At 45.3% G+C, this 23,432-nt stretch overlaps 1 protein-coding gene across 1 annotated transcript; it reads right to left on the bottom strand.

The window, feature by feature from the left end:
* Positions 1-14,121: 14,121 nt before the first annotated feature.
* Positions 14,122-20,238, bottom strand: NEFL (neurofilament light chain). Its single transcript, XM_003823564.5, has 4 exons — positions 18,648-20,238; positions 17,358-17,482; positions 16,654-16,973; positions 14,122-16,129 (listed from the first exon to the last, which is right to left on the bottom strand). The coding sequence occupies exons 1-4, from the start codon at positions 19,689-19,691 to the stop codon at positions 15,987-15,989; spliced, it is 1,632 nt and encodes a 543-aa protein (XP_003823612.2). The 5' UTR covers positions 19,692-20,238; the 3' UTR covers positions 14,122-15,986.
* Between the last annotated feature and the right edge of the window lie 3,194 nt (positions 20,239-23,432).

Genomic DNA, 23,432 nt, shown 5'->3' on the forward strand with positions numbered 1-23,432 from the left:
TTGAGAGAAGGGAATTCTTACAACAGGCAGAGCTCCAAGCTTGGTGTCACTGGAGTGACAGCTCCATCCTTTCCAAGATCACCCAGTGCATGGACTCAACTCATCCTCCTCACTCTCCATCCTAGAATGTCAGGATTCCTCTACAGGAAACAGCACAAAATGAATCCCAATGTGTGAAGTCCAATGTATTTAACCAGTTGATTGAATTGAAAACCAAATAGTTAAACGCAGCTCGACTATTTCCAAAGCAAGCAACCATTAAAAAGAAGAAAATTTCAAGTGATTTCTTGAACTGAGTATTTTGTTGTTGTTGTTGTTGTTGTTGAGATGGAGTTTCACTCTTGTTGCCCAGGCTGGAGTGCAATGGTGCAATCTCGGCTCACTGCAACCTCTGCCTCCCAGGTTTAAGCGACTCTCCTGCCTCAGCCTCCCAAGTACCTGGGATTAGAGGCGTGCACCACCATGCCTGGCTAATTTTGTATTTTCAGTAGAGATAGGATTTCACTATGTTGGTTAGGCTGGTCTCAAATTCCTGACCTCAAGTGGTCCACCTGCTTCAGCCCCCACAAAGTGCTGGGATTACAGGTGTGAGCCACTGCACCCAGCCTGAGCACTTCTTTTACATGAACAATTCATTATTGATCTGAAGAGCAAAAAAATAAGACGAGGCTCACAACTGATACACTTTGGCTGTGTTCCCACCCAAATCTCATCTTGAACTGTAGTTCCCATAATCCCCACATGTCATGGGTGGGACCCACTGAGAAGTAATTGAATCATGGGGGCAGTTATCCCCATGCTGCTGTTCTCATGATAGTGAGTGAGTTCTCATGACATCTGATGGTTTTAAAAGGGGCTTTTCCCCCTTTTTCTCGGCACTTCTCCTTGCTGCCACCATGTGAAGAAGAACATGTTTCCTTCCCCTTGCACCATGATCGTAAGTTTATTGAGGCCTCCCCAGCCCTGAGGAACTGAGTCAATTAAACCTATTTCCTTTATAAATTACCCTGTGTCTGGTATGTCTTTATTAGCAGCATGAGAATGGACTAATACAACAACACTCAGAATTTTTCTGATTTGTATATTTACTTCCAAGTCAATAAGTGACCCTTGATGGAACTATTTCATGGAGTGGCTACCAAATTATCAGTAATAAAGCCTAAAATTCAAGAAAGAAAGAAACACAGAAAGATAGGATAGGAAGAAAGGAAGAAAAAGAAAGAAGGAAAGAGAGAGAAAGAGGAAAGGAAGGAGGAAGGGACAAAGGAAGGAAGGAAGGAAGGAGAAAAAGAAAGAAAGAGAAGGAAAGAAAGAGAAAGAAAAGAAAGAAAGAAAGAAAGAAAGAGAAATGGAGGGAGGGAGGGAAAGGAAAAGAGAGACAGAAAGAGATAGAGGGAAGGGAAAGAGAGAGAGAGAGAGAGATAGGGAAGGAGGGCAGAAGGGAGGGAGGGAAAGTTCCATGTTAAATGGTACAGACCACCCATTGTTATACCAATGTCGTTGTAACTGAACAAGACTATCTTTCACTACACAGTCTACTTGATCTTGGCCACCAAAGAAAGAGCAGGAATAATAATATCATTTCTTGGGAGGCAGTGTTGTCTAGTGCAGGGAAAACGCACTGAGTTTTGGAATCTAATCCCAACTCTGTTATTACCAATTACATCATATTTGGTAAACCACTTTACCCTCCCCCTGCCCTGATTCTCAATGTCCTCATATGTAAAATAAAAAAATATTTCTTAAGTAGCTTCTATAATTTTGGAATTCTCTAATTCTATGGCACTATGCATTCATGGAGAACTTTCTTATAAGGGCTTAGAGCGTTGAGGGAGAGAACTTTAAAACACTATTGAGATTTATATCTCCTGCCACACATCTGCCTCAAATGTAACACAGACAAAATCTGACCTTTGATGTCCGCCGCCCCCCAACTCTGCAACTCCCACAACCTGTTACATCCTCTGTTTTCCCATTGTGTTACATGGAAACATCATTCTCTCACTCTCTCAGATCAAAAACTTTGCAGTCATCCTTGACTCTGCTCATTCTCCCATATCCAATCTTCCAGGAAATTCCAGTGGCTTTGCCTTCAAATACATGCAGAGTCCTACAATAACCCACCTTGCCCACCACAATCACCCAATAATAAATCACCATTATTTCTCACTTCCATTTAAGTCAGTAGCCTTGTAATTGGCCTTCCAGCCTCCGCAACTTATCCTCAACACAGCAGCCAGAGTGATCTTTTAAAAATATAAGTCACTTCTTGCCACAGCATGGCTGGAAACCCTCCCAGGGCTTCCCATGATGTTCAATCTCCCACATAGTAAAATCCAAAGCCTTCGCCAAGCCTGTAAGGCCCCATCTGATCTACTCATTTCCTCCCTGACCTCATCTCCCCTCACTTCTCACCATGTCTATTTTGTTCTGGCCACACCAGTCTCTTCATTCTTATTCCGACACATTAAGCATGCTCCCACTTCAGAGTCCCCGGGCTGGACTTAACCCATTGTCTGCACAGCTTTCCTCCTCCCTTGTTCCAGGTCTCTGTCCAAATGTCAACACAGAAAGCTTCCCTGACCAACCAAGGCATAATTGAACCTTCCTGCCAACTCAATCCCATTTACCGAACTTCATTTTTCATTATAACCCATAGCCCATATCACCTAACATAGCGTATGCGTGTGTGTGTGTGTGTGTGTGTGTGTACTTGAGACAGGGTCTCACTCTGTTACCTAGAGTGCAGTGGTGCAATCACAGCTCACTGCAGCCTCGACCTCCCCAGCTCCAGTGATCCTCCCAACTCAGCCACTTGAGTAGCTGGGATCACACGGGCATGCAATAGTACACCTGGCCCATTTTTTGAATTTTTTGTAGAGATGGGGTCTCATTATGTTGTCAGCATATATTTTTTAAAAAATCATCTGCCACTGTGAAAACAGAAAATTAGTATTGTAAATGCTGCATCCCAAGGACCTAAAGATGGTATCTGGCCCATAATAGGTACTCAGAAAGTATGTCATGAATGAATGAATGAATGAATTGTAAAATAAAAATAAAATCCAACTCCCCCCACCTTCAGCAGATTAAAAGGAACCCTCTTGGCCAAGGAGATCCCAGAAAACCTTTAAGTTTCCCAGCCATGAAGAGACGGGAGGTTGGTCATGCCTCATTATGCCGTCTTTCTTATTAATCTTTACCAGATTATTTCTTAACAATTAAACAGAAACTGGTCCTGGAGAAACAAAGAATGGAAGCTTTGCTCCATCCCTGATGTCAGCCAATTGCCAAATAGATACCACAGCCCAACTCCCCTCCCTTCTTGTGGTTTTGACACAGCAGGTAACTGGTTTCACCATGCATTCCTTTCAGATAAAATTCTCCTTTCCATGGACTGGTTTACAGATGCTGTGCACAAGATACTCTGTGTCCTTTGCTTTACCTGTTCACTTATAGAGCCTAATTTTAATGCATTTAAATGTCTCCACTTCAAAGTGAACATGGGACATGCATAACATGCATGTTTGCTTATAACATATGTTCGCAATCCTCTATTCATGAATATTCATAGCTCCTCCTGTAACCTGATGAATATTATATTATATTCAACCCATTTAGCAAAACACTCCTGTCCCACCCTTGCTCTGGCAGAGTGCCTGCTTTTAGTCTGCACAGGAGGCTCCACTTCCCAGCCTGCAAGTTGCAACTTTTTTTAAGAAATAAAACTCTACTTTGCAAATTTATGGACGTTGTAATTTTTAAGTCTACAGCAAGGATGTTATAAGTTTACTGGCATTACTGGCAGATATAGCCTACAGTAAGCCTCCAAACCTGGCATTCAGCTCCAGAGAAAGCGTTCATGTTAAAGCTGACAAAAACTGACCACCTCGTGAGCTCTCAGGCCCTGAGCTCTCCTTCGCATCTTGTCTTCTCCTTCCTAGGCTTGTGCCTTCCAAGCACCAGGTCTGCTTGGTCCTGGGGCCAGGCTAACGCTCTCCCTGGGATAGATACAGGGTCCAGAGAAATATCTGGTGCTTGTTTTCCAACCATCGCCACCCCAACCTGGGGGGAAGGCAGAGCTAATATTATACAGGTGAAAGTTGCTTGAGGAGATGAGTGAGGTCTGTCTTACAAAAGTAACTGGCAAGGAGCTTTACAGACGGCAACATGAAGCCAGATAGGATTTGCACCCGGCGGGTGAGGAAAACATTGCCCTGCCCGTGAATGTACATTTTCACTTGGGTTCTGTCCTACCCCACCCCTCGCCCCCATGAGTTTACACTTCTCCCACACGGGGCTTGGACAGCCTCAGCAGGTCAAGCGGCTGAGGGTCCTGGAACATCATGTGCCAGATGGCCTGACCTCAGCAGGCCTCCAAATGGAAGCCAAGTGCTGACCCTCAAGGGTCTACAAAAGTTCCTTTATCAAACTCTACTCAGGATAGTGAGGGGATGTTTAGAAGACGGACAGGAATGAGCTTTTCCCTTGGCCAGGCCTTCCCCTTGCTTATTACTTATTATTATTATTAATATAGGATCTTGCTCTGTTATCCAGGCTAGAGTACAATGGCTCTGTTATAGCTCTCTGCAGCCTCAACCTCCTGGGTTCTATGAATCCTTCTGCCTCGGCCTCCCAAGTAGCTGGGACTACAGGCGCCACTACACCCGGCTAATTTTTATTTTTTTGTAGAGACCAGGTCTGCTATGTTGCTCAGGGTGCTCTGGAGCTCCTGGGCTTAAGCGACCTTCCCTCTTTCGCCTCCCAACGCTCTGGGATTACACGTGTTAACCAGCGCGCCAGCCCTGCCCTTAGCTTATAAGGCAAAGGGAGAAACTGCTCCTCTTCTCGCCTCTCTTCTGTTACGAAAAGCAGCCTGCTGCCTCCTCTGCCTCCCTTCTCCACTCCCCAGTGTAAGAGTGAGCTGCAGATAAGCGTTATGTTTACCAGGGCGTCTCACACTTAATGTGCACAGGAATCGCCTGGGTGTCCGGTTAAAATGCAGATTCCGGTTGGGTGGGAGCCCTGGCGGTGGAGGAGGGGGTCCAAAACTGCATTTCCAACCAGCGGCGAAGGATGCAAAGGCCGCTTGTCCACACTCCACCCAGGAATCCGTAGGAGGCCCCGCCCCGCCTCCCGGTGGCCTGGTGCTGGGCCGCCCTCCCCCTCTTCCTTCCTCCCCAACCTCCTAGCCCCTCCTCCTTCCTCCCCAACCTCCTACCCCCTCCTTCTTCCTCCTTACCCCTCCTCCCTCCTCCTCCTCCTCCCTCCTCCTCCTCCTCCCTCCTTTCTGCCCACCTCCCTCCCCTTCTCCTTCCCCTGTCTTCCCCATCCCCACCGCAGCCTCGCCGCACCCTCGGAGTCCAGCTTCTTCACATTAAACTCAGACTCCAGAGCGGCTGGGGCGTGGCTCTCGGGGCCAGGCCTCGATGAGGAGGGGCACTGTCCAGAATGACTGCGGATGCCCCCTCCCCAGCCCCATGTTGGAGTCTGGGGTCCCAGAACGGGCCGGCTCTGGAGGAGACACCTCTAGGCTCCCCGAGTAGGGCAGGCGGCAGAAGTTCCCTAAGAGGACACCCCCCACACCACGATGCCCACCTCCCGCCCCCCGCGCTGCCCACTCAGTCCTCTGGCCACTGGGTTTCTGGCCGCAGATCTCGCTGCCACCTCCTCCGGGCGCGGCCACCTGGAGAAAGATCCAGCAAAACCCTGATTCCCGGCGCCTCCTCCCTCCCCCGCCCCTGTCCATCTCCAATGGCGGAGCTTTCTGCAAAGCCGCGTGGCTCTACCAGCTCTAAAGTATTTCAAAAGTCTTGGAACTTGTTCGTTTGCGGGATGGGGGTCTCAATAGTTAAGGAATTGGAAGCTGTAGCATTTTGCACCTTAGGGGGAGGGGCGGGATCTCTTACTGCAGGGGCCGTGGAGGCTGCACCCCGCACAGGTTTTGCCCCCGGGGGGCATCCTGGGGTCGTGCCCACCCACTAAGGAGACTGGAGCGGCTTTTTTTTTTTTTTTTTTTTTTAAAGACAGAGTCTCGCTCTGTCGCCCAGGCTGGAGTGCAGTAGCGCAATCTCGGCTCACTGCAAGCTCCGCCTCCCAAGTTCACGCCATTCTCCCGCCTCAGCCTCCCTAGTAGCTGGGACTACAGGCGCCCGCCACCATGCCCGGCTAATTTTTTGTATTTTTAGTAGAGACGGGGTTTCACTGTGTTAGCCAGGATGGTCTCGATTTCCTGACCTCATGATCCGTCCGCCTCGGCCTCCCAAAGTGCTGGGATTACAGGCGTGAGCCACCGCACCCGGCGGAGAGGCTTCTTAAGCTCCTGTCTCAGCCCTGGTCGTCCCTCCCCAGCCCACAGCTCCTCCTCCCCCGACCACATGTGCATCCAGTCTGCCCTTGCAGGGCGGAAAGAAAGAAAGAGAGCAGCTGTGACCAGCGGCGATGCGAGCGTGGGTGGCGCCCGGGCAGAGCTGCAGGTGCAGGAACCCAAGGGGGCGGCTCCGGGCAACAGCGGTGATCGCGACAGTGAAACCAGAAAAAGCGGTATCTGGCCATTTTGATTTTTCAAAGCCTTTTATCTCAGCTCATTAGATTCTCACGGGTTTAGGGAGGCGTGTTTAGGTTACTTTAAAAAAATATATTCGAATGATCCGTATGTTCAGTGTAAACCTAAATACGCTCGGATGCGCTCCGCCCTGTCCAGGAGCACAACCCAGCCCCTCCAGAGAGACCCCCAGAGCTGGTAGTCACGAGGCTCAGGGAAGATAGAAATAGGGGCTGGGCCGGACGCAGTGGCTTACGCCTGTAATCCCAGCACTTTGGGAGGCCGAGGCGAGTGGATTACCTGAGGTCAGGAGTTCGAAACCAGCCTGACCAACATGGTGAAACCCCGGCTCTACTAAGGTGGCGGGCGCCTGTAATCCCAGCTACTTGGGAGGCTGAGGCAGGAGAATCGCTTGAACCCGGGAGGCAGAGGTTGCGGGGAGCTGAGATGGAGCCATTGGACTCCAGCCTGGGCAACAGAGCAAGACTCCGTCTCGAAAAGAAAGAAGAAAAGAAAAGGAAAAAAGGAAAGGAAAGGAAAAGAAGAAAAGAAAAAAGGAAAGGAAAAAGAAAGAAATAGGGGCTGAGGTCCTACAACCCTTCCTCGTTCTCCACACCGATTTGGGGGAGGTGGGGAGCAGTAGGCAGAGGAGGGTAGCCTGCCCTTACAGGTCTGCCCTGGGAAGGCAGGAAAGCCACAAACAGGCTTTCATCACCTCGGGAAACCTGCTGCCATTGGGTGAAAGAAAGTTTTTGGGTGGTGTTGTTGTTGTTGAGATGGAGTCTCACTCTGTCTCCCAGGGTGGAGTGCAATGGTGCGATCTCGGCTCACTGCAACCTCCGCCTCCCAGGTTCAAGCGATTCTCCTGCCTCAGCCTCCCGAGTATCACCACCATGCCTGGCTTTTTTTTTTTTTTTTTTTTTTTTTCTATTTTTAGTAGAGACGGGGTTTCGCCATGTTGGCCAGACTGGTCTCCAACTCCTGACCTCAGGTGATCTGCCCGCATCAGACTCCCAAAGTTCTGGGATTACAGGCTTGAGCCACCGCGCCCGGCCTGAAAGGAAGTGTTTTTCTACTCATTTTGCTTAAATTATGCATAAACTTGAGCAAAGTGTTGTTTCCTAAGCCGGCTGGAGAGAGCCGCTGGGCTCTAAAAGCACCTGGGCTTCTACTCCCTGAACAATAAGATGTCTGTCTGGTCCCTCTTATACAAAAACAAGCTAAGGGCATGGTGTCTAAACAACACACACTCACCGGTGCACACACCCCAACACATCAGGTTGCTTGCTTTGGCTGAGGAGGGGCCACTTGTTTCAGGGCTGTGTGCCACCCCAGGAAAACTGCACCCGTGCCGTAAATGCTGAAAACAACTTCCACTCACTCCTGTCTGCAGGCTTCAGCTGACTTCTCAGAAGTCACACTTGTCTTTTCCAGTTTTCACTGCTCAGGTGGGAGTAGGAGGACCTGAGGGCAGGTGTCAGTGTTCAGAGGGGAAATCGAGAACAAGCTGTGTCCCAGGTGCTCCTATTAAGTCACAGTGGCCCTTGGGGGATTTGGTTCACACTCAGAAGTCACTTCCACAGACACACTCAAGGGGAAGCCACTCTCTGGTTAAGTGTCCCATAACCAGAGTCCTGGGTTCACACTGGGATCCTGCTGACCATAAGGGCCAGTTGACAAACCCATTGGGGAAGGCGCTGCATTTTACTTTCACCCTTGGGGCAGTCAAGGTGGCTCACACCTATAATCCCAGCACTATAGGAGGCCAAGGGAGGAGGATCACATGAGCCCAGGTGTTCCAGACCAGCTTGGGTAATATAGGGAGGCCCCTGTCCCTACAAAAATACAAAAATTAGCCAGGCATGGTGGTGTGGGCTGAGGTCAAAGGATTGCTTGACGTCAGGAGGTTGAGGCTGCAGTGAACCATGATCACGCCACTGCACTCCAGCCTGGGTGACAGAGCCAGACCCTGTCTCAAAAAAAAAAAAAAAAAAAAAATCCTTAGTTAGCTTCACATGTCTGACACCAATTATTCTGCCTTAAACTCTGAATGATTTGCGGCTTCCAGGTGAGATTCTCGCTCACACATATTCTCCTTTGTGTTCATCTAGGATGGGGAGGAGGAGAAAGAAAGAAAGCCAGCCTCTCTCTCTCTCTCTCTCTCTCTCTCTGTGTGTGTGTGTGTGTGTGTGTGTTAAAAAGATTGAGTTTTCCAGTGAATAAATGATTCAAAACAAACTAACAAATCAGAACAAGCAGATCATTCCTGCCTCACAGCTAGAGATGATTAGGTAAAACATAGATAGAGTTTTAAATATAGGGTTTCTGTCTTTGCTGGTGGGGTAGATACACAGCAAAAGGGAGCATTAATTTTGCTATATCAAAGCATCCCGCTAGTTGCTATTTGTCTTTTTTCTAATGATCATGTCAGGAAACAGCCTATACTCCACATGAACATATAAGGATGTGGGGTGGTTATAAATTGAAAAGACATTTACCTAAGAGTAAAAGGATTAGTGACCACCATCACACAAATGAAAGTGTCTTTAATAGCTATAAGAAGCCCGAACCTCATCTGCAGAATCTCATGTTTTTTGTTTTATCATTTTATATTAAGACTACTTGTAATTAACATAAATTATTGTTTATTAAAAATCTCCCATTTGAAATCATGTGCAAAAGTAAAGTATTTTTAAACATTAGTTGTTTAAGCTTCCTGAGTAGCTAAGACTACAGACATGTGCCACCATGCCCGACTAATTGTTTTTTTTAAAAAAATATTTTTTGTACAGACAGGGTCTCGCTATGTTGCCCAGGCTGGTCTCAAATTTTTGGCTTCAAGCAACCTTCTTACCTCAGTCTCCCAAAGTGCTGGAGTTACAGGCATGAGCCATCATGCCAGGCCCTAAAAATAAATTTAAGATGTCAACTGGGATGCATTTGATCTCCCAACAAAATAATAAACAGTTTTATTTTTCTGTCACAATTTACCTTGTCACATATTAGCTGCCACCATATTTATTCCAATTAACTAGAGTAATATACATTTCATTTAAAATGAATGAATGCAGGAAGTAAAGCTCTTAAAATATAGCTATCACCTTTTATAGAATAGAAATATGGGATTACACATCAGGTGCTATTAAAATGTACATGATAGCTCATGAATACACAAACCCACTGAGGGAATTATTAAAGAAACACTTCACTAGAAGGGTAAACATGAAGACATACATTGAATATTTATTGCCATGCTATCTAGAATTTTTATGAACATGTTTTTAAACTTAAATTGGGACACACATAACAGATAAGAATGAGTATACTGGTGAAATTAGAGCAGAAGAATACTTAAAACTGGAATTATTTCAGAATCTGTGAAATGCATGCCTGTTTTTCATAAAAGAAATATCCACATGCCTAGCTATCTGTGGTAGCCTCTAATGATCTCCCCTTCTTGCTATTTGCCCTTGGTATATGCCCTTGTGTAGATGTCTCCCACACTGAATCAGGCAGACTAGTCTCTGTGACCAATAGTACACAGTGTTAGTGATGGTGTGTGACTTTCAAGCCTTGGTCATAGGAGACATTGCAACTTCTGCCTTGGTTTCTTGGAAGCCTTGCTCTGGGGAGGTCCAGCTACCATATTGTAAGGATACTCAAGCAGCTCCTTGGAGAGGCCCACATGGAGAAGAAATTGACAGCCAAGTTGATAAGCCCCTGTGAAAGGCATCCTACATCCCTAATCAAGGCCTTCAGTTAATAGTACCCTCAGTCATCATCTGACTGCAAGTCCATCAGCAGCCAAGAGCCAGAAAATCCCAATGGGGCCACTCCCAAATTACTGACCTGCAGAAACTAAGAAAGAATGAGTAATTGAGGTGTTCAAAGCCACTTAGCTTTGGAATGATTTGTTATGCAGCAACAAATAACTAATATATACTACATATTAACATGTTGAAATATGTTATCAAAAGATACTGTTTACAACTTTCCTTCTTCATTCATTTATTCTGTCAGTGAGAAATACCTTAAGAATTTCTTGAATCATACCATGTAGTGCCATGTCTAATGCCACTGCCTATTCTTATCTGGACTAAAAGTCTCTTAGTCTCTTACTTTGATTCTTGTTTTTCTAGAGTCTATTCTCCACACAAGAGTCAGAGTGGTCTTTATAAAGCGTAAAAGATAATATCACCCCTCCCCTGAGTAACCTCTTCAAAAGTTTCTAATTGCACAAGGAATAAAATCTAAATTCTTTGGCCTACAAGCCCATGCATAACCAGGCCTTTGCCTGCCTTTCTCAGCCCTATCTTCTACTCTCATTAATAATCTCATTTGTGTTTCATTCATACGACTGAGCAATGAGTTTAATGCATGTTTCTGGGTTCAAAGAAGCCAAGGTTGCTGTACTTACAGTTCCTGCCACCTGGAGCACTCATACCCCATACACTTACATGCCTGGCTCTGATCAAAGATTATCTACTTGTTACCTGTTTACTTGTTCACTGTCTGTTTACACACACACACACGTGCACACGCAAATACACACCATTATTAAGTCCCCAAAAGCAGGAACATTTTCTGCTTTATTCCTTGTACCTTGAACAGCATCTGGCATTTAGCGAATGATTAATTTTGTGGAATGAATGGATGATCAGCGTCAAAATATACGTAAATAGGAGCAAGAACTAAAACGGAACATATAAATGAAAATAACTGGGTTTAAATGGAGGAAATGTGTTTTCTTTTCAAATTTGTTTTTAATACCATTGTTATATTATTTTTTAAATCCTCATACGCAAATAATTACCTATGTTGAAGTAGAATTAAAAGATTGCTTAAAAAAACTATAGTTACTTTCTGGGGCTGCTAAGGGTTTTTTTTTTTTTTCTTCTCATGTTGCCTTATCTTTTGACACTCTAGTTCTTATTTAAGACTCTTCACTGGGAATTTTCTAGAAGACCTTAAACTAGAAATGGTCCTCACTGCCTAGCTTGTATAACTCACTGCACTTCACTCTGCTGGACATTTTCCTAAGAAATAAATATTCTGAATTCTCCACTGGGAGCCCCTTGCAAATGAATCACGGCTGAACCAGTTCTGACATCTCACTCTGTCCCCAAAAGAGAAAGAAGAAATTCTCTATGCTGTTTATGTTTATGGAAACTTCTCACAAGTATTAAACCTTTGCCATTCCAGAAACATATGCCCACTCAACCCAACATGCTTTGTCGGGTGTTGTGAAGGGAAACAAGGACATTTATTTATTTATTCAGTCAATCTTTATTCCTCTCCCCTCCCAAAATGATTTGAAATTGCTTGCAGTAAGAAGACTTGCAAGAAGAAGGAAGAGGAAAAGGAAGAAGAAGATAAAAAAAAAAAGGGCGAACAGTGAAGGGAGGAAAAGAAGGAGAAGAAAAACTTGAGGACTACTAAAATGTCAACAGAACTAGAAAATAGTGGTCAGGTAGAAGAATAACATCATGAGAACCAGCATCTTGAATGCTGGTGATCCTTGAAGATAAATGTCAAACTCATCTTTGCTTATAAGACTTGACTCCTGCCTTCTGAAAGCTTCTATTAGCAGAGGAACTAAGATATGGACATAAGTCATCAAAGGGGTGAAAGAAAACCTTGATCCTAACTGCATTGGAACACTGTGAGTGTATATGTGACTCTTGAACAGTACACGACTGCCTTGTAAGGATTCTGACTATTGTGTGAACTCCCCAACCACTGTCACAAAACATGCCTGTGGAAACATACTCTGATGCCACAAGTGTACCTTATAAGCTGGACCACAAAGGAGATGCAGTGAGGTGGGTGAGTCTGAGTCTCAGCCCTGCCACCAACCAGCTATATGACCTTCGTCGACTCACTTAACCTTAGTTTCTTATCTGTAAAATGGGGATTATAGGCTGCTTGCAGTGGCTCACACCCATAATCCCAGCACTTCAGGAGGCCAAGGTAGGCAGATCACCTGAACCCAGGAGTTCAAGACCAATCTGGGCAATGTAGTGAGACCATGTCACTATTTTTAAAAAATACAAATAACTTTTAAAATAATAATAACATAGGGAATGATAATCATAGTGGACTCAGAATGTTGTTGCATGTAAGGAAGAAATGAGTTAATGCAGAAAATGTACTTAGAACAGCATCATGGGACATAGTAACCCCCTCCAACAGCACTGGAATCTCCATATGGGTAAAAAAGTGATGAATTTAATTGCTTACCAATTTGAGCAGTTAAATTGCTAGCAGTGAAACTTCACACTAAGTTTAGCAATTCCCTTTAGGGGGTGGATTTTTAGTGAGGACATGAGTATCATATGTGTGTTTTCCATTCAGCCATTTAGCCTGGACTTCTAAAATAAAGCAGTAAGGGTATTTCAGGAGATTTTGAATTATGAATCTAGAATGGATCTGAAATGTCCACCACTGACCCCTTGTGTAGATAAGCAAATTGAGGTTGGGCAGGAATGGCCAATGTTCCATAACAGTGCAAAGCTAGGACCCAGGATGGACTCTTGATTCTTTGCTCTTTCTACAAGAAGGTATGGACTAGACTGGGACTTATTATTGAACACTCTTGACTTGCCAGTCATCTTGAAGGCATTTTAATCGATGGGGAAAGTCACTCATTAAATAAATATCCACTGTGCTTCTACTATGGCAGGAACTATGCTGGATACTGGGGCTAAATTAATGAGCAACAGAGATCTGATTCTAATACTTGTAAAGATCCCACTGTAATGGGGGAGGCAGACATTCATCAACTGATCACACAAATAGATGCTAATGGCAAGAATCAAAAAGCCTACAAAGTCTTATGTACATATTTCAAAGAATTTGACCCACTAGAAGAGGTCAAGGGAGGCTTCCTTTAGAGAATGGCATTTAAGCCTACATCTGAAGGGTCAGTAGGAACCGGCTGGGCAAGGCTGAGAGAAGGAGAGAAAAGATGAGTGCTCCAGAAAGAGGAATCACCAAAAATCCTGTGACAGATGGGAGAACAGAATACCAGGGTGACTGGAGTGCTGGAAGTGGAGGGAAAGGGGTGTACAATGGGATGAGGTTAGAGAAGTAGGCAGGAGTCAGCACTAGGCAGGCCTTGAAGATCACATTTGAGATTTTGGTTTTCATGTTAAAAGTGGGAAGCTATTAGAGGGTTCTATTCAGGGAGATGCCATGAACAAAATTTGCTTTTTAAAAGATTAGCCTGCTGTAGGGTGCTAATTGAAGGAGACCAAGAGTAGGCCCTGGGAGAAGGGTTAGAGTGGTGGCAGTATAAATTGAAAGATGTGGAAGGATTTAAGACATTGAAAGATGTGGAAGGATCTAAGACATGGAGGTGTTCTCACTATAACTCGGTGATAGGTTAGTCTAGAGGGGCAGAGGAGAGGTAATGGGAGGTAGGATGTCATTCAAGGAGTCCGTTTAATGGAATCAGATGATTATAGAGAGGGGATCATTCATTAGGAGAGGGAATACTGAAAGAGAACTGCAGGTTAAAAGGGGCACTGACCACAGTACCAAATTTGGGGAAATGTTAAAAAAGACTTTAAGCTCAATTTAGGTTTTTTACTATTTTATTATGGCACACAGGATAGAGGATGGTACAGTTTTCTTACTTCAACCAAGTAATTCTCAAAGCATCCAGCTATTTCCATTTGGCTAAAGTTACTTTTTGCACGTAGCTTGCATCTGTTTGAGACTTGCCATGTACATCATCCCAGGTCTAGTAAGCAGAAATGTGAAAAGCTTTGTTTCTGAGGAGACGCCTCATCTTTACAGAAGCCAATACACTGAGAGCCTTCATAGTTCCAATCCATTACCATCATGGCAAGGAAGCACTTTACCTATTTGCATAGCAACATATATTTAACTAGAAATAGGTGGTACAAAGGGATTAAGTAACTTTAAATGGAGACCACTTTGGTTTCAGGTTAAATTAATAACTTATAAAGATCGTCTAAAAAACAAATATTGAATGAAATTAGCTGACAAAGCAATTGTTTCAGAACAAAGGCAGAATAGCAGATAGTAATATCATCTATATTTATTCCACATCAAATGCAAGTGCAAGAGCGTTCTTAACTTTACAACAGACAGAAAGGATACATGGGGCGTGTATTTGATGCAATGTCCAACCAGTCAAGCTATCATTGAAATCCAAATATTTCCCAGTAGAGACATGCAGAGCAATGTCAGTGTAACATACAAGCATATTACCTCTCCCCTTAAGTGACTCATAATTTCATTACTTGTGTCTGTAGCTTTTAAAGGTTTAAAAATGTGTAGCATTAAGTGGTATTTACTTGAGGCAACAGAATTACGCTTAACAACACACTAAATCATGAGCTCAGGATTGCAGGCAACATGTTTGCAGTGGAGTGGCAAATAACCTTTGGTAGTTTTAATCCCTTCTCCTGAAATTATATATAGATAAAAAATTATTCCTTCTTATTGTACCATGTTCTCAGGTTTTAACCTCCTCCCATGATATTTAGACTATATTTTAAAATGCAGTTATAGGGATGAATGTATGGGATTCATATTCTATCCATATTGCATTGTGACATATCAGTTTGAAATGACCTATTTATCATGGTTCCATAGTGTAATGGTTAGCACTCTAGACTCTGAAATGACCTGTTTACCATAAAGAGTGTATCTGTCAAGTAATTTCAGAATTGCTCCCTAGAAAGCCATCCCAAAACCTAACACAACACGTGTTATGAGGCAAAGTCTATTGTTATTTACAGACTTTCTCATTTACTCATGTTTATTATCAGTAAAATTTTTGTGGGGAGAGATTTCACGAGTAATCACGACATAACTGTATCCCTCAGAATTTCCAATTGAAGGAAGAAAAAAAAGTATTGGTAATTGTTAAAATTTCAACTTTTTAAAAAATTGGAGGTCAATAGTCCACTGGTATATACTTTATATTGGTGCCATCTTTAAGGTATTTTAATTAAGTAACAACCACAGCAAAAAATACATCATTCGGTATAACTTTATTTACTATTTATTGCACATAACTCAGGGTCTTTAATTGCTAACCACCGAAGGTTCAAAGGACTATTTTTCCATGAAGTTTAACATTAACATTAGTGAATTCATTTACTCATGTGGTGTTTTTTATTGTAAACATCTGAATGATTCACATTGCCGTAGATCCTGAACTCATAAGCGTGGACCATGCACAGGCTGGCAGCAAGCCAGAAAGCCACTCTGCAAGCAAACAGATACTCTGCATAAAGAGGAAATTCATAGCACAACATTGAATGTCCAACCTAAGTCATCTCAGAATTATACATATATTGACTTTTTAATTCACATAGAATCTGGAACTCAACTGGTTGGTTGGTTGGTGATGGGGTTGACCTGATTTCGGGAGAATTATTCCTGAAATAATTAAGGAAATGGGGGTTCAATCTTTCTTCTTAGCTACTTGTTCCTCCCCAGCACCTTCAACTTTCTTCTCCTCCTCTTCAGCTTCTTTGGTTTCCTCTCCTTCTTCACCTTCACCTCCTTCTTCTTCTTCTTTTGCTTCTTCAGACTCTTCCTTGGCAGCTTTAACATAAAAAGAAAATGTACAAAATCCAAATCCAGGGTAAGTCCAGTCAAAACATGTCTGCAAAGGTTTTATTTGCAAACACGACTGTCAGAATGCTCACCAAAACCTCCCAGCTCCACTCTCTCCAAAAGCACATGTAACAGACAAAGCTTGCCATGAATAATTTGCCACTGAACACATATTTAAATCGAATGAGATCACTTCTAGGTATGGGAAGCTCTGCTCCTCTCCAAGACTTAACCTCAATATTTCTTTCATTATGTGTCTGGTATCTATTTTTGTTCTTTAGGACACCAACCTGCTGTGTTAAATGATTATATTAAAAAATGAAAATTTTGACCAATCACCTCATTCAGAGTAGATGCCTTAGGAAAGTTTTGCTAAACAAACAGAAAATTTATTTATGATTCTAATGTCATATATGAATAAATGAGCAAGGCTTCATTTGTCTTATCCACCTCCTAACAAATCTCCACACCCAGTTTACACTTGAAGTTGCAGGGGTTTTTTCTTATCATACCTTCTTCCTCTTCAGCTGCCTCCTCTTCCTCGGCCTCTTCCTTGTCCTTCTCCTCCTCCTCGGCTTCACCTTCAGAGGGGGGCTCATCCTTGGCTTCCTCAGCCTTGGCAGCCTCAATGGTTTCCTCCACTTCGATCTGCTCCTCTTGGACATGGCTGGTGTAGTAGGACGGGAAGGAGCGGGTGGACATCAGATAGGAGCTGGTCTGTAAACCGCCGTAGGCAGATCGGCCAAAGACCTGGGAGCTCTGGGAATAGCCACTGGTTATGCTTCCCACGCTGGTGAAACTGAGTCGGGTCTCCTCGCCTTCCAAGAGTTTCCTGGGGATGCAGATGCAAGGTGAGGTTAAAAACACCTGTGTTTCACAACTTGCTCTGAGTACCCTAAACACAAAGGCAAGCAGGAGCAGGGCTGGGATTTATCAATACTTAATGCCTGGGGATCTTTTGATGGAGACCAGAAAAAATATAAATAAATCATCCTATTAGATTTAAAGTGTAATGACAAGATAAAAACAGGACTCCTAATTACAGGGTTAAATTCTTATATATCTAAATACCTTCTTCTTGGAAGAAGCCAAAAACTAACACTTCATTATTTCAAAAGGACTATTATTGAAGGTTTCTGATCCAACATAACTTTAAATGGGATCTGATTTTCTTCCTAAGGTTTAATGGCTGCTGTCTTTGCCCCTCTATTTTCACCTGTAAGCTGCAATCTCAATATCCAAAGCCATCTTCACGTTGAGCAGGTCTTGGTATTCTTTTAGGTATCGTGCCATTTCACTCTTTGTGGTCCTCAATTCATTTTCTAATTTGTTGATCGTGTCCTGTTTGAAGACAAAAATAAAACAAACAAAAAAATCCGAGCATAAATCCCTTCTATTATTTTACTGTAGTGTAGTTGCAAAGGCCTAGTTTCGATTAAAATCAAGGTGAGCACCTTTGATAAAATCTCTCCTAGAATAACTTCCTGTATCTTTTGAAAAATCTTCATGCCTAAAATACCCAAGTTCATGAAGCCTGAGATGAAAAAAAGATGGACGAAAATTCTGTTCTTCTGTTTACTTAATACTGTTTAATGATCATCATAAAATGCCTGCAAACAAACTAAGTTGATAGAAAAACCGTGTCTCTCATTCACTGATTAACTCTTCTTTAGCCGGGTTACATGCCAGGAAACTAATGCCTTTCTTTATGAGAAGAAAATAGCCAGATGTAAACAAAAAAAAGAAAAAAATTATTTTCTATAAAATATTTCCTATGTATCTAAATTATTTTTTCTACTCCCCAGAAGAAGAAAAAAATTTCTACTCCCCAGAAGATGGAGATCTTTTAAAATGGAGATCTTTTTAAAATTGTATTTTTTCTACTCCCCAGAAGATGGAGATGTTTAAACAGAAATGTTGTAGAAGATTTTACACATAAAGAAAAAAAGAAAAAAAAAAGGTAAAAGGAAATGGTTTACTATGAACATCACTAGTTAACTACCTAAAACAATGTTGACTATTTTCCTGTCTACCTACTAAATAAAGGAAGGGAGTGGTTGGTAAAACTAGTCATAAAGCTTGCTGGTCACAGTAATCTTTCAGAATTAATTGAGAGTTGTTCACTCTACTATTTATTAACTAGATGATCCGATAGTTGCTGCAAAGTAACTTGTGGTTAATGCAGGTCAGTAGAGAGCTGATCTCACTGCAGGCCGGAGGCAACGCCCAGTTCCCACGTCTTCCCTCCCCCACCCAACAAGGGCTGGGCAGCTTTAATGCGGAACGCCGGTGCAGTAGCACGGAGCACACTCCCAGACTACAGTCGCGCCCGCACTCACGCCCTTCAAGTGCCCCACCCCTCCCACACAGTGGCCAAGGAGCCAAGCAAGCCCTATCCCTAAGAGCTGCGTGCAGCCGCACCACCCCTGGTCTCCACTTTCTGGGCGCACCAACTCCCCCCCTTGCTCGAGTCCCCCGCCCCCCTGTGTTTCTGGCCGTGCCGCACCTGCATAGCGCTGATGTCGGCGTTCTGCTTGTCCTCCAGCTCCTGCAGCTGCTTCTCCAGCGCTTCGTTCATGCCCCGGCATGCTTCGATTTCCAGGGTCTTGGCCTTGAGCAGACGACGGCTCTCGGACACCTCGTCCTTGGCGGCGCGCACGGCGTCGGTGTTCTTGGCGGCGCTCTCGGTCAGCACGGTGAAGCGGCTCTTGAACCATTCCTCAGCGTTCTGCATGTTCTTGGCGGCCAGCTTCTCGTACTGCGCGCGGATGTCCTTGAGCGCGGCGGAAAGGTCGGGCTTGGTCACGTCCATCTCCACGGAGATCTGCGCGTACTGGATCTGCGCCTGCAGTTCGGCGATCTCCTCTTCGTGCACTTTCTTCAGAAAAGAGATTTCGTCCATCAAGCTGTCGATGCGCTTCTCGAGCTCGGCGCGAGCGAGCGCCGCCTCGTCGGCGCCTTTGCGCGCTTCCATCAGCCGGCCCTCGGCGTCCTCGCGGCTCAGCACCTCCTCTTCATAGCGCGCCTGCAGGTTGCGCAGGGTCTCCTCCAGCCCTTCGCGCTCGCCCTGGAGCGCCTGCTTCTCGTTGGTGGCATCTTCCGCCGCCAGGCGCAGGTCGCGGATCTCCTGCTCGTACAGCGCCCGGAAGCGAGATGGCTCGGAGTGCTTCTGGCGCAGCACCAGCAGCTCGGCTTCCAGGACCTTGTTCTGCTGCTCCAGCTCGTGCACGCGCTCGATGAAGCTGGCGAAGCGGTCATTGAGGTCCTGGAGCTGCGCCTTCTCCTGCGTGCGGATGGACTTGAGGTCGTTGCTGATGGCGGCTACCTGGCTCAGGTCGAGGTTCTCCAGACTGGGCATCAACGATCCAGAGCTGGAGGAGTAGCTGCGGCGCACCGACAGCGAGGAAGACACCGGCGCCGAGTAGCTGGAGTAAGCTGAGCGTGCGGTGCTGTAGCCGCTGCGCACGCTGGAGATGTGCACCCGGGGCGTCTCCACGTAGCGCCGCTTGTAGGAGGTCGAGTAGTACGGCTCGTAGCTGAAGGAACTCATGGTGGCGGCCGGTGGCTCCCCGGCCCGCGGCGGCGGTGGGAGCTCGGAGAGAGAGGACAGGGGAGAGAGGGAAGGGGGAGGATGGATGGCTGTGTGCGGCTCGGCGCCGTTCTGCCACCCCTATTTATACGCCGGGAGGCTCCTGACGCAGCCTGCGATCGATCACGGCGCGCCGGCCAGTGGGGGCAGCGCGCTGCTGCAGCCAAGGCGAGGATTCTGCGCAAAAGGGAAGGCGGGGTCGAGCTACGGCCCGAGGAGCTGCGGCGGTCGTCCTTTCCACTTTGCTCAGAGGGCCCTGATTTTCTCTGAGATCCCATGCCCCCTCACTCATTTCCCTTCTGTACTCACTCACGCAGCCCCTCCCGTCCTGCATCGCCCAGACCCCTTGACACTTGGATCCTTAAGTTGTCCCCAAAACAGATTCTTGCTCCCTTTTGACACCCTAGTTTTCTGTATCCCGTCACCTCGCAGACACCCTGTCCCCCCAACTCGCCCTTTTCCCACCAGGAACCTCCTTAATTATTTCCCTTGGTGTTTACGGTGATGGTGCGGCTAGGGGATTTTAGATACAAATAAATAGGCTAGGTTATGTGTATGCAGTATGTATGGAGAAGAGTTTTAATTTCTTTCTAGTTTTCTGGCACTTTCTGCAATTCATCTTCCTTTCTCCTGATTATTTTTCTTTTTATTTAATGCGCTGCTTCTCAACACATAGGGAATGTGCGCGCGAGTGCGCGCGCGCGCACACACACACACTCGTGAAACTGCGGCACTACTGCAGGTGTTGGTTTAGCATTTTTAACCTTTAGAGCAGTTAATCCGCCTGTTAGTGTTTCTAGATTTTCACATTTCTTAACTGAGAATGAAGCCGCAGATGGCTTTAACGTGTTGCAGTGTGTGGGTGGTGGAGGGCAGAGAAAGAGTTGGAAACACAGAGACTGACTTGCTGAGGCAGCCGCGCGCTCCGCAGCCGGGAGCTTCAAGCTGCCTGGATCCTCACCAAGCTAAATTCCTGCTTGCTACCACCAACCGCAGCACATTTAAAGTCCGCTTCCCTCTTTTTACACATGTGTAGCACACGACCTGATGATTTCGATAAGCCTTGCAGTTGGCTGATTTTCAGGGAAGCCGCTGCGGCCAGCCCTGAGCGCTGGGTGTGGTCTCTGAGGAGGAGAACTCTGCACCCAGGCTTCTTCAGGAACGGATAGAAAATAGCCATAGCCGCGTGATTCTTCCCCCGATACAATGTAATAACCCGAAAACAGATGCAGTCAGGAATGCATGGATTTCCTTCAGGAAGCACCCAGATGCTTGAAACTGGCGCACGCGGTAGCGCACGTGGATACAACCCTGCGGTTTGCAGGGCATTTTCACACGCATGATGTTAGGAGTCCCCCAGGTTTCATGGAGGGATTGCAGAGATTTACACGAAACACCTAAGATTTATCTGAGCAAGCATTTAGTTTTTGTTTTATTTGTATATCGCAGCATTTGATGTGCAACTTATGTTTTTTTTAAGAGGCAAACTGAGGGGGAATATGGTAACTGTTTTCAAATAGAGAAGCCGGAATGGCTTCCCCTGTGATACTTGGAGGGTGAAGTATTTGCAGTGGTGCAGTTGCTTCTGGAGACATTTCACTCCTCTCCCGAGGAAAGGATGGGGTGAGGCTTATCCTCAGAGGCCCTTTCTGACACCCCCCCCACCAAAAATTACCTGTGATTGTGATAGCCCACCGTCCTCATGATAGACTGCAGCAGATAACTTTCCTCGGGTTTCTAAACAATGTCTGTTGTCGCAAATAATGCAAATTCAGAAATATTGAAATTAGTAGTTTAAATCTGTCAAGACTAACTGGTCTCAGAGGACCATCCATGCCCAAATATTCTAGATTTCAAGCCTAAGGTCATGAGGCTGTCCTGAATATTGTTTGTCCCTGGCAGGCTTGGTAGGGTACTTACTCTGTTGACTTTTCATAGCCTAGCTATCCTTGGTCTTTTCACTCATGAAATTCAAGGGTGGAATAGGCTTCTCTGGAGGCGGGGGGGGGGGGGTGTGGAACAAGGACCTGGATAAGCCATAGAGTTGTCTCCTCCCAATTACCCATATGTAGATGAAGCGTGGCAGAATGGATTATTTTGTTAACCTGCTCCCTGCAAACCTCATTGTTCCACACTCAGTGTGTGTGAGTCTGCATAAAACACACTCTCAGGTATTTATGAATTCATTTCCTTTGTGCCAGCTGTCTTTCCCCGGAGGAGTTTCAGGTCACCCTCAGATCTTAAGTCCATCAGCGTTTTTTTTTTTTTTTTCTTTCTTTCTTTCTTTTCTTTTCTTTTTTTTTTTTTTTTTTTTTTCCCGGCTCCTCCCTGAAGCCTTTGACTGCAGAGGAGGCTGCCCAGAAAGGAGAGGGGCGGCGGGTGCTGCAGGGGGATGCTTCAGAGAGAAGAAACCATTGGGGCACCTGCTGCCTGCCGTCCCCTGGGTAGCTGGAAAAAAGAGGAACACAGGAGCAAAGGGTGAGAATGGGACCCTTTCCTGTGCTGAACCCGGCCCACAGAGTGGGGGAAGGGGCAGATCCACCGCGTTTAGGCTTATCGATCTCTGGTCTTTTTAAATATCTCCTGGCCTGGCCACTCATACTCCACGACAGCCTTGCTTTGCAGGACTCCTGAATTCAGCCTGGGTCTGAGTTTTGGTTACTCTACCTTCAGCCTTCCTCTGCCAGGTGCCTGCCTCTTCTTTAATATTCTGTCCAGTCATCCTCCTTTTTGAATCCTCTTTCCAGCATTTTGCTCTAAAAGCACATATGGCATTACTTTGTGTGGCAAAGCAAAGTGAGCAACTTTAGAAAACCTATTTAGGTAGAATATATATATTGACTTTTTCTTTCCCTCACCATAAATGTTTCTGATTAGTGCTGTTTGTAGTAGAGTCGCAGTCTCTTTAGAAGGAGGCTTTTGAGTCTTGTCACACCCTTATGCATTTATTCCCCTTTAAACATATTCTCTGCAAACCTGAACTTGGTTGAGGGCTATCAACAAAACATGCTCCTGGGAGATTAAAAATATGGAAGTATGTTGATGACCCCTTTAACAGAATTCCTACCACTCTGGTTATCCTTAATACTTCTGTAACCCTCCAAAGAACTGTCCCAGGTCATTTAGTTAAAAAGCAAATATCTTCACAGTAATAATAAAAAAAAAAACATAAGGCATACCTCTTAGAACCACTGAAAACATTTTACTTCTTCTCCAGTGCCAGCAGAGCCTGAAAGTTTCAGATAGATGGGACCTGGCGACTGATGACTTTTCATTTTATTATTTTAAAGCCATTTGAGAAAGTAGGAAGTTCTGTATTGGCATGTGTTTTTGAAAAGGTCAGCTTTAGGGTAGGGCCCATGAAAAGCTTCAGTCCAAGAGTCAAAAGAGTCAAGTTCTCCTACCACCAATATGCTCTGGCAGAAGTCCTAGGATAGAACAGCGGATGAGTCGGCCGGGCGCGGTGACTCATGCCTGTAATCCCAGCACTTTAGGAGGTCGAGGCGGGTGGATCACAAGGTCAGGAGTTCGAGACCAGCCTGGCCAATATGGTGAAACCCCGTCTCTACTAAAAATACAAAAAAATTAGCCGGGTGTGGTGGCACTTGCCTGTAATCCCAGCTACTCAGGAGACTGAGGCAGGAGAACTGCTTGAATCCGGGAGGCGGGGTTGCAGTGAGCTGAGATCGCGCCACTGCACTC

The sequence above is a fragment of the Pan paniscus genome, chromosome 7 (assembly GCF_029289425.2).
Source record: "Pan paniscus chromosome 7, NHGRI_mPanPan1-v2.0_pri, whole genome shotgun sequence".
Classification (NCBI taxonomy): domain Eukaryota; kingdom Metazoa; phylum Chordata; class Mammalia; order Primates; family Hominidae; genus Pan; species Pan paniscus.

Excerpts from the sequence above, each read along its gene's own strand:
- NEFL (XM_003823564.5), bottom strand. The coding sequence starts at position 19,691 with ATGAGTTCCTTCAGCTACGAGCCGTACTACTCGACCTCCTACAAGCGG. Across the intron at positions 17,483-18,647 it reads CCGACATCAGCGCTATGCAG|GACACGATCAACAAATTAGA; the intron begins GTGCGGCACGGC and ends GTCTTCAAACAG. Across the intron at positions 16,974-17,357 it reads ATTGAGATTGCAGCTTACAG|GAAACTCTTGGAAGGCGAGG; the intron begins GTGAAAATAGAG and ends CTGCATCCCCAG.